Here is a 14,806-nt window from a genome sequence, read left to right as displayed (position 1 = left end):
ACCTCTCTGGTTCAACACCTTGTAACCTAGGTATTCGACTACCTAGGTGCTAAGACTACAAGGCGCCGTCACTTGATCAGTTACCCGAAACTCTAGAGAGAACTCTAGAATACAGAATCATTGCCACAAACGTATAAGAGAAAACGAAAGGAAAGAAATGAATAGTGAAGTAATTAGTGAGGGCTTGGGGGTGAGAGGGAGAGAGGTGGGAGGAGCGAGGAGGGTCATTAGTTGAAAGTGAGAGTTTAGAGATGGGTGGAGGGAGAGGTGTAGATAGGTAGAAGGAGAAGAGTAGATAGTAGAAGTAGAAGAGTAGATAGTAGAAGTAGAAGAGTAGATAGTAGAAGACGAAATGCTGCCACCATCCATTCATGATCATTACACACAAGACAAGGAATGGAACTTGCCTGTATCACAAAATTCTCAAAGGATGTTATCATGAGTTCATTATTAGTATGTTCCCTCTGTACCATGTATCAACTCCAAACATGTACTCATTCTAAACCATGAAACCAGTAACTACAGAGGCTTTCTCACCTCAACTCAAAATCTCTAGGGAACAAAGTTAAACACAATTTAAATAATAAATTCATAATTATATTTCACATGAAGTATCATAATTTAGTAATTCAATTAAAATGTTCCAGTTTAATATGCAAAGTGAGTCATCATCCAAGAATTCGAGAACCCTACAACTTGACTGCCCCTGATCGTCACACAACACTTGTAAAACACGACAAGTCACCTTAATGTTCACTCACCGAGGACTGAGTCTAAGTTGAATAGAGAGGGGGGGGGGGGGTCTGTAGTTGACAGAGACTGTCTCGCCCCTGCCGGCCGACAGCCTCCCTGGTAGGGACGTCGTCTCTGCTCTCGTCTGTTGTTCTGTCTCTTAATGCTCTCTGGTGGATAGCTCTCAGAGTTTATATTGGGGAACCTAGTAGCTAACTCCGCCCACAAGTAGATAGCCTCCGGCACTACCAAGCCACTCCTTAAACGTCGGCATGTTTGAAGGCTACCCGGCTCCAATTATACGCTTAGCGGAAGCAAGGTGAAATTATCATGATCTGACCTCAGGTCACTTGGGGTCATTAACGGTTAGAGGTGTGAGATCTCAGGCAGACAACTGGCGCCTCTCAGATCCTTGTCTGTGACTCGTGTACTCTATATATATTTTAAATAAACTAACCCAAACACTTTTACAGTGTTACAGTTTCGGTCCGTCCTGGACCATTCTCAAGTCGATTGTGAATCTCAAGACAATCGACTGGAGAATGGTCCAGGACGGACCGAAACGTCGTCGTCGTCCCTTCACCTTCCTAGTGTGTGGTCTGGTCAACATACTGAGGTCAGAGTTGGTACTGAATGTACCAACTCTGTGTTGGTACAGATAGTAAGATTAGTCAGTATTAATAGTATGATACATCCGAGTTACAGAGTGTGTGTATGTCTTCTAAATGTTTGTCTTAAGAGGAAGAATGGCTGAGGCTTCGGTCCAAATAACACCGAATTTTACAACTTGAAAAATGAAAGATTTACAAATAAATTTTGTATAACTTTTACAAATGAAAAATAACCTAAAAAAATAAAACGCATCGAACCTGGGTTTAATTGAAAAGGGAGGCAGGACCCTTGTATCCAAGGGAAAAAGGCTTGTACAAAATAATTTTATATGCCATAGTTAATGGGGGGAGACGCTGTTCTTCCCTTTGTTAAGGGTCAAGGGTTAAAATGGGAACTAAGGGTATTATTCCCTTTATGAAACGGGTTGGATATCTGCAGAGTTTCCCCATTGGCAGAAGTAATGGGTGACAGTATCGTAATGGCTTGCAAAATATGGGGAACAATAATGGGCTGAATTTTAACAGGCAAAGCAGGAAACAGAGTCTCGGATCAGGAACCTGAGAGAAGATGAAGGAGAGAGGGATTAATGGCATGAAATTTTCAGTATCTTGATTACGTAATTGTAAAACTTCCATCCATAAAGAAATGTCCCTTTTTACAGTGGTGAAATTGGGGATAAACGGTAATTGCCCTGTTGGGGCTGGAACGATTTGTTTCAGCCTCGTTCAATTTTAAATATCGTTTAAATTTTTGATATTCAAATATCGTTTAATTTTTAATATTCAAATATCGTTTAATTTTTAATATTCAAATATCGTTTAAATTTTAATATTCAAATATCGTTTAATTTTTAATATTAATTGTAATATATATGTGTAATATCGTTCAAACGATATTAAAAATATCATTGGACGTTATTTTTAAATCGTTCTTGGTAAATATTCAATGAATTCGAATTCAGTTTCAATGGGACGTTATGAGTAGGATGGAATGGGCAAAGTCTTAGACATATGTTAATTAAACTTGTTTTGCGTCTTCAGTATCCTCCCACGCGGGTAGTTAAGCGTTGAAACGACGTTGACGTTTGTGCACTCCCAGTACGAGGACTGGCGTTAAGTGTTGACGCTGGAGGTGACGCAAGCGGTGATTTTTGACGCTGGAGGTGACGCAGGCGGTGATTTTTGACGATGGAGGTGACGCAAGCGGTGATTTTTGACGATGGAGGTGACGCAAACGGTGATTTTTGACGCTGCTGGTGACGCAAACGGTGATTTTTGACGATGGTAGTGACGCAAGCGGTGATTTTTTTCGCTGGTAGTGACGCAGGTGGTGATTTTTGACGATGGTAGTGACGCAGGCGGTGATTTTTGACGCTGCTTGTGACGCAAACGGTGATTTTTCACGATGGTAGTGACGTAGGTGGTGATTTTTGACGCTGGAGGTGACGCAGGCGGTGATTTTTGACGCTGGTAGTGACGCAGGCGGTGATTTTTGACGCTGGTAGTGACGCAGGCGGTGATTTTTGACGCTGGTAGTGACGCAGGCGGTGATTTTTGACGCTGGAGGTGACGCAGGCGGTGATTTTTGACGCTGGTAGTGACGCAGGTGGTGGTCTTTGACGCTGGTAGTGACGCAGGCGGTGATTTTTGACGCTGGAGGTGACGCAGGTGGTGGTTTTTGACGCTGGTAGTGACGTAGGTGGTGATTTTTGACGCTGGAGGTGACGCAGGCGGTGATTTTTGACGCTGGTAGTGACGCAGGCGGTGATTTTTGACGCTGGTAGTGACGCAGGCGGTGATTTTTGACGCTGGAGGTGACGCAGGTGGTGGTTTTTGACGCTGGTAGTGACGCAGGCAGTGATTTTTGACGCTGGTAGTGACGCAGGCGGTGATTTTTGACGCTGGTAGTGACGCAAGCGGTGATTTTTTTTCGCTGGTAGTGACGCAGGTGGTGATTTTTGACGATGGTGGTGACGCAGGCGGTGATTTTTGACGCTACTGGTGACGCAGGTGGTGGTTTTTGACGCTGGAGGTGACGCAAGCGGTGATTTTTGACGCTGGTGGTGACGCAGACGGTGATTTTTGACGCTACTGGTGACGCAGGAGGTGATTTTTGACGCTGCTGGTGACGCAGGCGGTGATTGTTGACGCATCTGGTGACGCAAACGAACTTTTCACTGACATGACGCTGTAATCTGTGTTTATTGAAGAGTTAACTTCGGGTCTTTAAGTTGCCAAGATTATTATGTACAATGTCGTAGCGCTTGGGCACGCGTCAACTATTTCACGAATGTAGACTAAGCCGCAATGATCGAGAAAAGATGTACAGGTTTCGTGAGTGAACACTTGAATGCTTCATTTGTGTTCATGGAATGTTCAAAGGAAGGGAACTCTTTTGGGGTGTTCTCCTCTCTGTCTCTCTGTCTGTCTCTCTGTCTCTCTATATCTGTCTCTCTCTGTCTGTCTCTGTCTGTCTGTCTCTGTCTCTCTCTCTCGTCTCTCTCTCTCTCTCTCTCTCTCTCTCTCTCTCTCTCTCTCTCTCTCTCTCTCTCTCTCTCTCTCTCTCTCTCTCTCTCTCTCTGTACCCCGTAGCCTGCTCAGGAGTGTGCAAGGGTGACCTGGGCCAGGAGGTAGCACTCAGCCTCCCGCCCTTCAGAGACGTCTTATAAATTGTCAAGATTCCGGCAAATGGGACAAAATAGTGAAGGGCGCGAGAAAGAGACTTGCATTGGTTCCAATTTCAAGTCCAATTTCTCCAAGTCAGGAAAATATGGCGCTTGTCTGAAGATTTTGCCGCAAGACGCTGAAAAATATTGTGATGTGATTGTGTATGAACAATCTATTTCTATCTATCTACATCTATCTCTAGATATATATTTATTATGTGTTATTGAATATAGATCAATGATTGAAGTACACATCTTGTAAGTGTGAGGTTATTTTATTCGGGTAGTTGGTGTGCTAATTCTCCAAAAAGTTCATGTTGAATATATTGGGTCTGATGTGTTTCATTAAGGTACAACTTAGCATCGTCAGAGGCGGAGGGTAGGGTAATTATCAGGGGGAAAGCGCCAAGCCATTTCGACTATATAGCACTGGGAAGGGGGGTCAGGATAAGGATTTGGGATGGGACGGAGCAGGGAAGGAATGGTGCCCAACCACTTGTGGACGGTCGGTGGATTGAACGCCGACCTGCATGAAGCCAGACCGTTGCTCTACCGTCCAGCACAAGAGACGGGGGTAAAATGATGAGGTGAGTAGTTATATTGTCGAAGGAACCAGGTGATTCGGTTCCCAGGTGTAGTTTTCACTTTCAAGAAGAACGGGATATCTGGCCTTATACTCTGGTTGACTGGGGGCAGTACACAGCTGCCTGGCAGCGAGCAACCGAAGAGGAACTGTTAAATATCTTACCTATTTATGTCTATTATTAAACAGGTCACAGGTAAGAGAGAGAGGAAATGTTAGAGAGGTGAGAGAGAGAGAGAGAGGTGAGAGAGAGAGAGGGAGGGAGAGAGAGAGAGAGAGAGAGAGAGAGAGAGAGAGAGAGAGAGAGAGAGAGAGAGAGAGAGAGAGAGAGAGAGAGAGAGAGAGAGAAAATGTTTCCTCCGCTATCATATTCTCCTTCCATACCCCAGTTCTCAAGCAAATGATATCGCAGTAGATCTAAATACATCCAGTAATGTATCTAACTTGATATCAAGGTCAGGCTTCAAAACGAATGGTGTTGATGTTGACAATGTAACTGCTCTACGAGAGCAGGTATCTTGTCACAGCCCATCTCAAGCCTTATTATTTGTTCATTAAAAATCTACGTTATTTAATATTAAGGTACAATCATGTATAATACAGGATGAAGCTGGAGTCAACTGTGTGAGAGAACGTTTATGTGGCTGGTAGGCTTGATTTCAGGCCTACCAACTTATTCAGAGAACATGTATCTCTCTCTCTCTCTCTCTCTCTCTCTCTCTCTCTCTCTCTCTCTCTCTCTCTCTCTCTCTCTCTCTCTCTCTCTCTCTCTCTCTCTCTCTCTCTCACCCCCCCCCCTTGACCATTAAAAACTGACCCTTTCTCTGAAAACTATTAATTATTTCCTCGCAGAGGATCGTAATTAGAGCGTAAATTGTTTCGCGATTCAGTTTTGTAAAAATATTGTGAAACTAGTACAAATGCGGCGATGAGTTATTATTATTAGTATTATTAAAATGAAACAATTATGCTTTACAATATATATATATATATATATATATATATATATATATATATATATATATATATATATATATATATATATATATATATATATATATATATATAGGGGATACCACCTCTGGTTGCGTTTGTAGGGACCCTCGGCCTCGAAGAAGAGGATATGTAGCATCCGGGGGAGCCTTGCGAGGCACCTGTGCAACACTGAAGTCAACATAGGTGTTGGCTAAAGTTGAAACGTAAGTGTAGTCCCACACCAACTATCTACCATTCTTCTAGGGGGTTCACTGTGATCCCATCTGAGCGACCGACAGGCTTATCAGAGTTGCGGGGCTCTCTCTCTGCTGGACAACCGGCTGTGGTAAGGCTTCTCTTAAGAATGTCATTAACCTCGCCGTGTCTTGCATGCCATCCTTCTGTCCTCTGGCAGAGAAGGCCATGCTGCCCGTCAACCCGTTCTCGCATTTGCTTACAGTCAATATTGGCTTATTTAATAAGTGCATATGTGACATACTAATTGACTGTGAATAATTTAGTTTACCATGAAAACCTTCATAGAAAACACCGACCTCACCTAACCTTCTTAGTATGTTAAAATAAGCATCTTATTGCTTCTTATTTACAATTATTACTTAACCTATCAACGGTATAGGTATTGTGTCCGTACCTGTCGGCCTCTGCCTCGCCGCAAATACACCTGTATTCGGTGTGGATTGGGGCAGCGAGGCGGAGAGCCACGGCAATTCTTAGGGCCTGCGGTGTGAGACGAGTGCCGGTTGTTGACATTGGGGCTGTTGATAGGAAGTCATTGGGAGGCTGAGACCATTGGGAGACCTGCTTGGGGGAGGGTCGAGGCCTAGACTTGTTCCTGAATTATTCGCATGTCCACCAGGAGAGTGAGTGTCATCTGGGTGTCGACCAGCCTTCAGGACTTGCATCTGGGTGTCGACCAGCCTTCAGGACTTGCATCTGGGTGTCGACCAGCCTTCAGAACTTGCATCTGGGTGTCGACCAGCCTTCAGGACTTGCATCTGGGTGTCGACCAGGCATTAGGGAGAGGATCAAGGAGAGGGAAGGATCGTAGCCAGTAAGCTCTAGGATTAGCACCGCCTCGCCTGCTACACCCTGCCACTACACCCACACCCTGCCACTGCACCCACACCCTGCCTCCACACCCACACCCTGCCACTACACCCACACCCTGCCACTACACCCACACCCTGCCACTACACCCACACCCTGCCACTACACCCACACCCTGCCACTACACCTTCACCCTGCCACTACACCCACACCCTGCCACTACACCCACACCCTGCCACTACACCTACACCCTGCCACTACACCCACACCCTGCCACTACACCCACACCCTGCCACTACACCCACACCCTGCCACTACACCTACACCCTGCCACTACACCCACACCCTGTTGTTGTGGCTGCTGTAACACAGTACGTCAGAGTGCTGGTGTTGTGGCTGCTGTAACACAGTACGTCAGAGTGCTGGTGTTGTGGCTGCTGTAACACAGTACGTCAGAGTGCTGGTGTTGTGGCTGCTGTAACACAGCATACAGTGCTGGTGTTGTGGCTGCTGTAACACAGTACGTCAGAGTGCTGGTGTTGTGGCTGCTGTAACACAGTACGTCAGAGTGCTGGTGTTGTGGCTGCTGTAACACAGTACGTCAGAGTGCTGGTGTTGTGGCTGCTGTAACACAGTACGTCAGAGTGCTGGTGTTGTGGCTGCTGTAACACAGTACGTCAGCGTGCTGGTGTTGTGGCTGCTGTAACACAGTACGTCAGAGTGCTGGTGTTGTGGCTGCTGTAACACAGTACGTCAGAGTGCTGGTGTTGTGGCTGCTGTAACACAGCATACAGTGCCAATTGCTGTGTCAATAATCTAATAAAACTGAATGCGTTTCTTAATCCTAATAAAAATATTAACTACATTTCCCCCTTGAAAAGATGTGAAACTATAAATTATGCCCCCATCAGTGTAAAGCAAATCTATAACACTGAAAAGCCAAGATGCATAATATTTAAAGTAATTTGACAGACATCTTCAATCAAGTCAAGTGATATGTGTGCCTTTGCTGATGGTTCTGTGCATATATATATATATATATATATATATATATATATATATATATATATATATATATATATATATATATATATATATATGTCGTACCTAGTAGCCAGAACGCACTTCTCAGCCTACTATGCAAGGCTCGATTTGCCTAATAAGCCAAGTTTTCATGAATTAATGTTTTTTCGACGACCTAACCTACCTAACCTAACCTAACCTAACTTTTTCTGCTACATAACTTAACCTAACCTATAAAGATAGGTTAGGTTAGGTTAGGTAGGGTTGGTTAGGTTCGGTCATATATCTACGTTAATTTTAACTCCAATAAAAAAAAATTGACCCTATACATAATGAAATGGGTAGCTTTATCATTTCATAAGAAAAAAATAAGAGAAAATATATTAATTCAGGAAAACTTGGCTTATTAGGCAAATCGGGCCTTGAATAGTTGGTCGAGAAGTGCGTTCTGGCTACTAGGTACGACATATATATATATATATATATATATATATATATATATATATATATATATATATATATATATATATATATATATATATATATATATACACTGGAATTAAACTATCAGGAATTAAGCTATTTTTATATAATCTGATGTTTTATGTTGAACACCCCTCGTGTGTGTGTATGTGTGTTTTGAACACCCCTAGTATGTGTGTGTGTTGAACACCCCCTAGTATGTGTGTGTGTTGAACACCCCTCGTGTGTGTGTATGTGTGTTTTGAACACCCCTAGTATGTGTGTGTGTGTTGAACACCCCCTAGTATGTGTGTGTGTTGAACACCCCTAGTATGTGTGTGTTTTGAACACCCCTAGTATGTGTGTGTGTTGAACACCCCCTAGTATGTGTGTGTGTTGAACACCCCTCGTGTGTGTGTGTGTTGAACACCCTTAGTATGTGTGTGTGTTGAACACCCCCTAGTATGTGTGTGTGTTGAACACCCCTCGTGTGTGTGTATGTGTGTGTTTTGAACACCCTTAGTATGTGTGTGTTGAACACCCCTAGTATGTGTGTGTGTGTGTTGAACACCCCTAGTATGTGTGTGTGTGTGTTGAACACCCCTAGTATGTGTGTGTGTGTGTTGAACACCCCTAGTATGTGTGTGTGTGTGTTGAACACCCCTAGTATGTGTGTGTGTGTGTTGAACACCCCTAGTATGTGTGTATTTCAATACAAGTTTCAATCCCTTGTTCACCAGAGGGAGGTGGTACGAGGGGGGGGGGTGACGATACAGTACCTGCTTAAGTAATGACGAGGATGAAATATTACTGTTATTTTATTACCATTATTGAAACTGAGAAGGTATTACTCATTTTTATTATGGGTTTATCACCCCTTACATCACATTACGGGCTCACCATAGCCCGTGCTACATGGATACTTCCTCCTGAGTAGCTAAATCTTAAACAATACATGTTGATATTAGCCACTTTTAGGGTCAATATTTATTGCGGTTTACTGTAAAACATGTGTTTTTCTGATGCTACTTAAGCGTGCAGGGTCTAACATGTGAAATATCTGTTATTAGACTTTATATAATCTTCTCGGTTACACCTGACTTGGGGGCTGTCAGGTGTGTGGCCTGCCCTCACATCTGCATGCTGCACACTTACCGCTTCAACCGCAACTTTAGCACCTAACACGGTTAAAAGTTTTGCATATGTGTTGCCAAATTGTTTCTGTTGTGTTGACTCGTGAGAGAAGTGCTCGTAGGGTCATTAGTGTGGGGTGTTTTGTGAGTGTGTGTTCAGTAGATATCATTTCTCTCTTGAAATGATATCTGAAATGTAGACACTAGAAATCACACACTACAAATTGAAGGGACGACAACGTTTCGGTCCGTCCTGGACCATTCTCAAGTCGACTGTCGATTTTATCACAATCAACTTGAGAATGGTCCAGGACGGACCGAAACGTCGTCGTCCCTTCACCTTCTAGCGTGAGGTCTGGTCAACATATTTCAGCCACGTTATTGTGACTCCTCGTCTGCAAGTATCGTTATTGGTCCTGAAATCATCGACCTGTTGAAAGCCTTTCTCCGAAGAGACCCTTATAGACTGCACCGTGACGGCTTCTGAAGATTTTTCCCCGAGAAACTGCAAACTTTTGCACACAACAGAAGCATCTTGAGTAATACCAGTTGCCGGAAGAATCTGTGAATTATCAGAGAATCCTGATAATCTTGAGAATTATCCTTATCCCTTCCCAGTGCTATGTAGTCGTAATGGCTTGGCGATTTCCCCAGATAGTTCCTATCCTTTAGTATCCTGTTGGCAATATTGCATCCATATGACATAAGAATTGAACCCGCGGAATTGAACTCTTCTCGCAGGGAACACGATAAATCTAATCCCATTTTTATCACGGCATTGAACTCTTTGGCACTAATAATATATCTAAAATAATATTGATATTCAGTGGGTAAAAATAGATTGAGAAACGTGATTCAGTGTTATCATTCGGAGTACAATACTATTTTTTTATTTCGGCTAGGCCTCCTTGGAGTTTTTCCGGGGCTTAGCGTCCCCGCGGCCCGGTCGTCGTACCAGGCCGCTAATTGCAATGCTGCAAGGCAATTGGAGATAATTGCCGGAACCAGCCTACTCCGTCTCCACCGGAAGAGCCGTGCTCACGTCGTTACGTATTCCGCGAGGGTACGGCCTGGTAGTTTTAGAATTGTACTTTATGATTTGTTTTTTTGTATTCCTTGTGGCGGCCACTTTAGCTTTTCTCAGAGGCCGGCTTTATGGCGCCTCAGAACTGCGGGGAAAAATGGTGGTGGGTGTGTATTTCACAAGCGTACACACGCGCGCGCATACACGCATACACGCATACACACACACACACACACACACACACACACACACACACACACACACACACACACACACACACACACACACACACACACACACACAGTTGAGAGGCGGGCCGAAGGAGCAGAGCTCAACCCCCGCAAGCACAACTAGGTGAATACACACACACATGCACGCACGCGTATCCGGGTTCTATTCCCCACCGAAACAGAGAGGAATGGGGGTCGAGATTCACCTGATGCCTCTGTTCACCTAAAGGTAAATGAGTATCAGGGAGTAAGTCAACTGTTGTGGGCGTCATCCTGGGGAAGTATGCACAAGAGAGAAGTATAAACAAGATTTTATAAACAAAATACGTCGAGAGTAAGTACTTAAAAAAAAGGTTGATTGTAAAGGCGGGGTCCAGGAGCTGACACCTCAGCTCTGCAGGCACAAATAGGTGAATACAAATAGATGAACATACAAATTTACAGATTCTTAATTACAATCATAATTACTTACACTATAATCTTAATTTATAATTACAGAATAATTATATTTCACGAACATCAAACCAGTAATTCAGTATGCAGCGCTAGCAATGAACTGACACCTTTTAAAGCATGAATATAAGCTTCAGGAAATCTAGAGGTTTGCCTCATACCTGGTACCTAAAATGTAAGGAATGTCGACGAGAATCTACTATGAAACCTACACCTCACAAGGATGAGCATAGACATGATCGCAACAGTGAAAGATACCGAGACCCCCACACAGACGTGGTAAAGAAATGCGACTCAGAACCAATAGAACGAGGTAATTGCAGATGTAGATTTTAAGGTCAAATTCGCTAAGGGGTCGTAAAGATAAATTTATCAGCAGTTGAGTAATCAACATACAGTAGTTCTACATAGCAACAGAAACTCTTTAAAGTTGCATTAAAACTAAAAGTCACAAATACACATACAGCCTGGAAAATAAAAATAAAAAAATCTTGTGGTAGGACAGAACGTTTAGGCAAAGTTTCATTTAACCTGATGTACCTATTCACCAAGCAGTAAATAACTCCCTGGGAGTTAGCAAGCTGTTGTGGGTAGCATCTGGTTCAGTACTTGGCCAAGTACACCTGACAGCATAATATTATTATTACATGTGAGTCATTACACTAAAGCTAGGTAATTATGAGGAGAAACAATGAGTCAGGAGCCGGTCGGCCGAGCGGACAGCACGCTGGACTTGTGATCCTGTGGATCCTGGGTTCGATCCCAGGCGCCTGGCGAGAAACAATGGGCAGAGTTTCTTTCACCATATGCCCCTGTCACCTAGCAGTAAAATAGGTACCTGGGTGTTAGTCAGCTGTCACGGGTTGCTTCCTGAGGGTGGAGGACTGGTCGAGGACCGGGCCGCGGGGACACTAAAAAGCCCCGAAATCATCTCAAGATAACCTCAAGATAACCAGTATGAGTATATATAACACTTGCGAAGATTCATGAGAAAATGGAACAGAAACCTAAGGACAGAACCGGTGGTTGGAAAGGCGGGGTACAGGAGCTAAACCCTGAAACCTGCTTTAATAAATAGGTGAACACACACTCTTATCTCAACCTGGTTATTTGACATTCATTAAGCTATTTACGAACTCCCGAACACTTACGAGGTGGTTTATAACTGTAATAATTCTGGATTGCCAAGTTACGAGGTTCGTAAAGTGTTTAATAAATAATAACAAAGTTACCATGATTGAAACAAATGATATAGAGGTTTCGTCTGTAGATGCGTAATGCTTCGATGGATTCTGATATATTTTTTTCATTGGGGTTGCAAGACTTTCAGCTGGTGATTCCTAGTAGGAAAATAGTCCACGGGCTCTCCTAGTTGTGTGTTGTCTCCTAGTTGCACCATGGTCTTCCTGTAACCAGTTTTCTGTTCTCATGTGCAGCACTCAGCACCTGCTCGAGTTAAACTCGCGTTTAACTCGCGTTTAACTCGCGTTTAACATTTTTGACCATTCTTGCAGTTTCTCCATGTCCATTGCGCATCTTCACCTCGCACTCTATGCCTTCCATTTATTTAATTCATTGCATGTTGCAATTCTAGTGACTCAGAATCTTTGGTGCGTTCAAGTCTTGCGGGAATCTTCATCTGGAGAGATAAGATGAACTCAAAGAGGTTTGTTGCTACTTGCAACCAGTAGAATGCTAAGACCGTTACCAAGAGCAATGGGAACTAACGTGCAAGAATCTGGGACGGGGCGAGGTCACAGAGCTCTGAGGAACTGTCGAAGGAAATTTGTTCTCAAACTGTCCACTCGAGAAGGGGAATATGGGCCCCTTGAGTGTGAGGGAAGATGTTGGGATGACCACACCCATCCTTATACTGGATGCTCTCACAGCATCCAGTATGAGGGAAGATGTTGGGATGGTGACAGCATCCAGTATGAGGGAAGATGTTGGGATGGTGTCAGCATCCAGTATGAGGGAAGATGTTGGGATGGTGTCAGCATCCAGTATGAGGGAAGATGTTGGGATGGTGACAGCATCCAGTGTGAGGGAAGATGTTGGGATGGTGACAGCATCCAGTGTGAGGGAAGATGTTGGGATGGTGACAGCATCCAGTGTGAGGGGAGATGTTGGGATGGTGACAGCATCCAGTATGAGGGAAGATGTTGGGATGGTGACAGCATCCAGTGTGAGGGAAGATGTTGGGATGGTGACAGCATCCAGTGTGAGGGAAGATGTTGGGATGGTGACAGCATCCAGTGTGAGGGAAGATGTTGGGATGGTGACAGCATCCAGTATGAGGGAAGATGTTGGGATGGTGACAGCATCCAGTGTGAGGGAAGATGTTGAGATGGTGACAGCATCCAGTATGAGGGAAGATGTTGGGATGGTGACAGCATCCAGTGTGAGGGGAGATGTTGGGATGGTGACAGCATCCAGCCATTAGTGTGTGACGGTGTAAAGGGGCTAGGGGGGGCGGGCCTTGTGTCAGGGGGGGGCTGGTTTTAGGGGGGCTGGGGGATGAGACTGTCACCTAGCTGCCTGTCAATTGCCTAAACAAGCAATCCACGGCCTAGTATTCGTCGTCTTAAATCTGATTTATTATAAATCTATGTTCACGTTGCTGCCTTCTTTTCTAACCTATTTGTTTTTACCTAATGGGGAGGAGAGTAGGTGATGGGAAGGGCGTGAGAGTGGGAAAGGGAGGAAAAGGGAAGGGGGGTAGTGGAAAGGGAAAAAAGGGAAGGGGGGTAGTGGAAAGGGAAGAAAATAGCTGTTAGTGATAAAACAGATGTAGAGAAAAGACATAAATAGGTACACACACCAAAAACATGCATACAAGAAAGGTAGAAAATGAGACAAACTAGAATAAATGCCTAATAAAGGGGAGAGAGAGAGAGAGAGAGAGAGAGAGAGAGAGAGAGAGAGAGAGAGAGAGAGAGAGAGAGAGAGAGAGAGAGAGAGAGAGATTAGAAGGAAGAACACAGGGAAAAGGAATAATGACAGGAAGGCAGCAGCCGACGCTCTCAAGGAAACTTCCAGAAGCTAGTCTCAATAAACCTTAGTTACTGTCTTAAGCTAATTCTTTATAATGCAGTTTATAATTCTTGTTCCTTATGGCTGCAGTATTTCTTGGTATTATATACGTAATTATGCTTTTTAGCGTCTGGTGGTCGTGTGTGGTGCTCTTAAGTGTGTGGTGCTCTTAAGTGTGTGGTGCTCTTAAGTGTGTGGTGCTCTTAAGTGTGTGGTGCTCTTAAGTGTCTGGTGGTCTTAAGTGTCTGGGGCTCTTAAGTGTCTGGGGCTCTTAAGTGTGTGGTGCTCTTAAGTGTCTGGTGGTCTTAAGTGTCTGGGGCTCTTAAGTGTCTGGGGCTCTTAAGTGTGTGGTGCTCTTAAGTGTGTGGTGCTCTTAAGTGTGTGGTGGTCTTAAGTGTCTGGGGCTCTTAAGTGTCTGGGGCTCTTAAGTGTCTGGGGCTCTTAAGTGTGTGGTGCTCTTAAGTGTGTGGTGCTCTTAAGTGTCTGGGGCTCTTAAGTGTCTGGGGCTCTTAAGTGTGTGGTGCTCTTAAGTGTCTGGGGCTCTTAAGTGTGTGGTGCTCTTAAGTGTCTGGGGCTCTTAAGTGTGTGGTGCTCTTAAGTGTCTGGGGCTCTTAAGTGTGTGGTGCTCTTAAGTGTCTGGGGCTCTTAAGTGTGTGGTGCTCTTAAGTGTCTGGGGCTCTTAAGTGTGTGGTGGTCTTAAGCATCTGGTGCTCTACTAAAACTGGGTATTCTCTTGGAAATCGTAATTTTTATCAATCATAAAACCTGTATCTTAAATCCATTTTAATTAAAGATTCATCTGTATCCATAAAT

At 44.0% G+C, this 14,806-nt stretch overlaps 1 protein-coding gene across 1 annotated transcript; it reads left to right on the top strand.

The window, feature by feature from the left end:
• Positions 1 to 12,779: 12,779 nt before the first annotated feature.
• LOC138351400 (constitutive coactivator of peroxisome proliferator-activated receptor gamma-like) lies at positions 12,780 to 13,403 on the top strand. Its single transcript, XM_069303217.1, has one exon. The coding sequence runs from the start codon at positions 12,780 to 12,782 to the stop codon at positions 13,401 to 13,403; it is 624 nt and encodes a 207-aa protein (XP_069159318.1).
• Positions 13,404 to 14,806: the final 1,403 nt, after the last annotated feature.

Source organism: Procambarus clarkii, chromosome 49, assembly GCF_040958095.1.
Source record: "Procambarus clarkii isolate CNS0578487 chromosome 49, FALCON_Pclarkii_2.0, whole genome shotgun sequence".
Lineage (NCBI taxonomy): Eukaryota > Metazoa > Arthropoda > Malacostraca > Decapoda > Cambaridae > Procambarus > Procambarus clarkii.
This window is presented reverse-complemented; position numbering and strand designations above follow the sequence as displayed.

Coding starts and splice junctions, on each gene's coding strand:
- LOC138351400 (XM_069303217.1), top strand. CDS start 12,780: ATGGGCCCCTTGAGTGTGAGGGAAGATGTTGGGATGACCACACCCATC.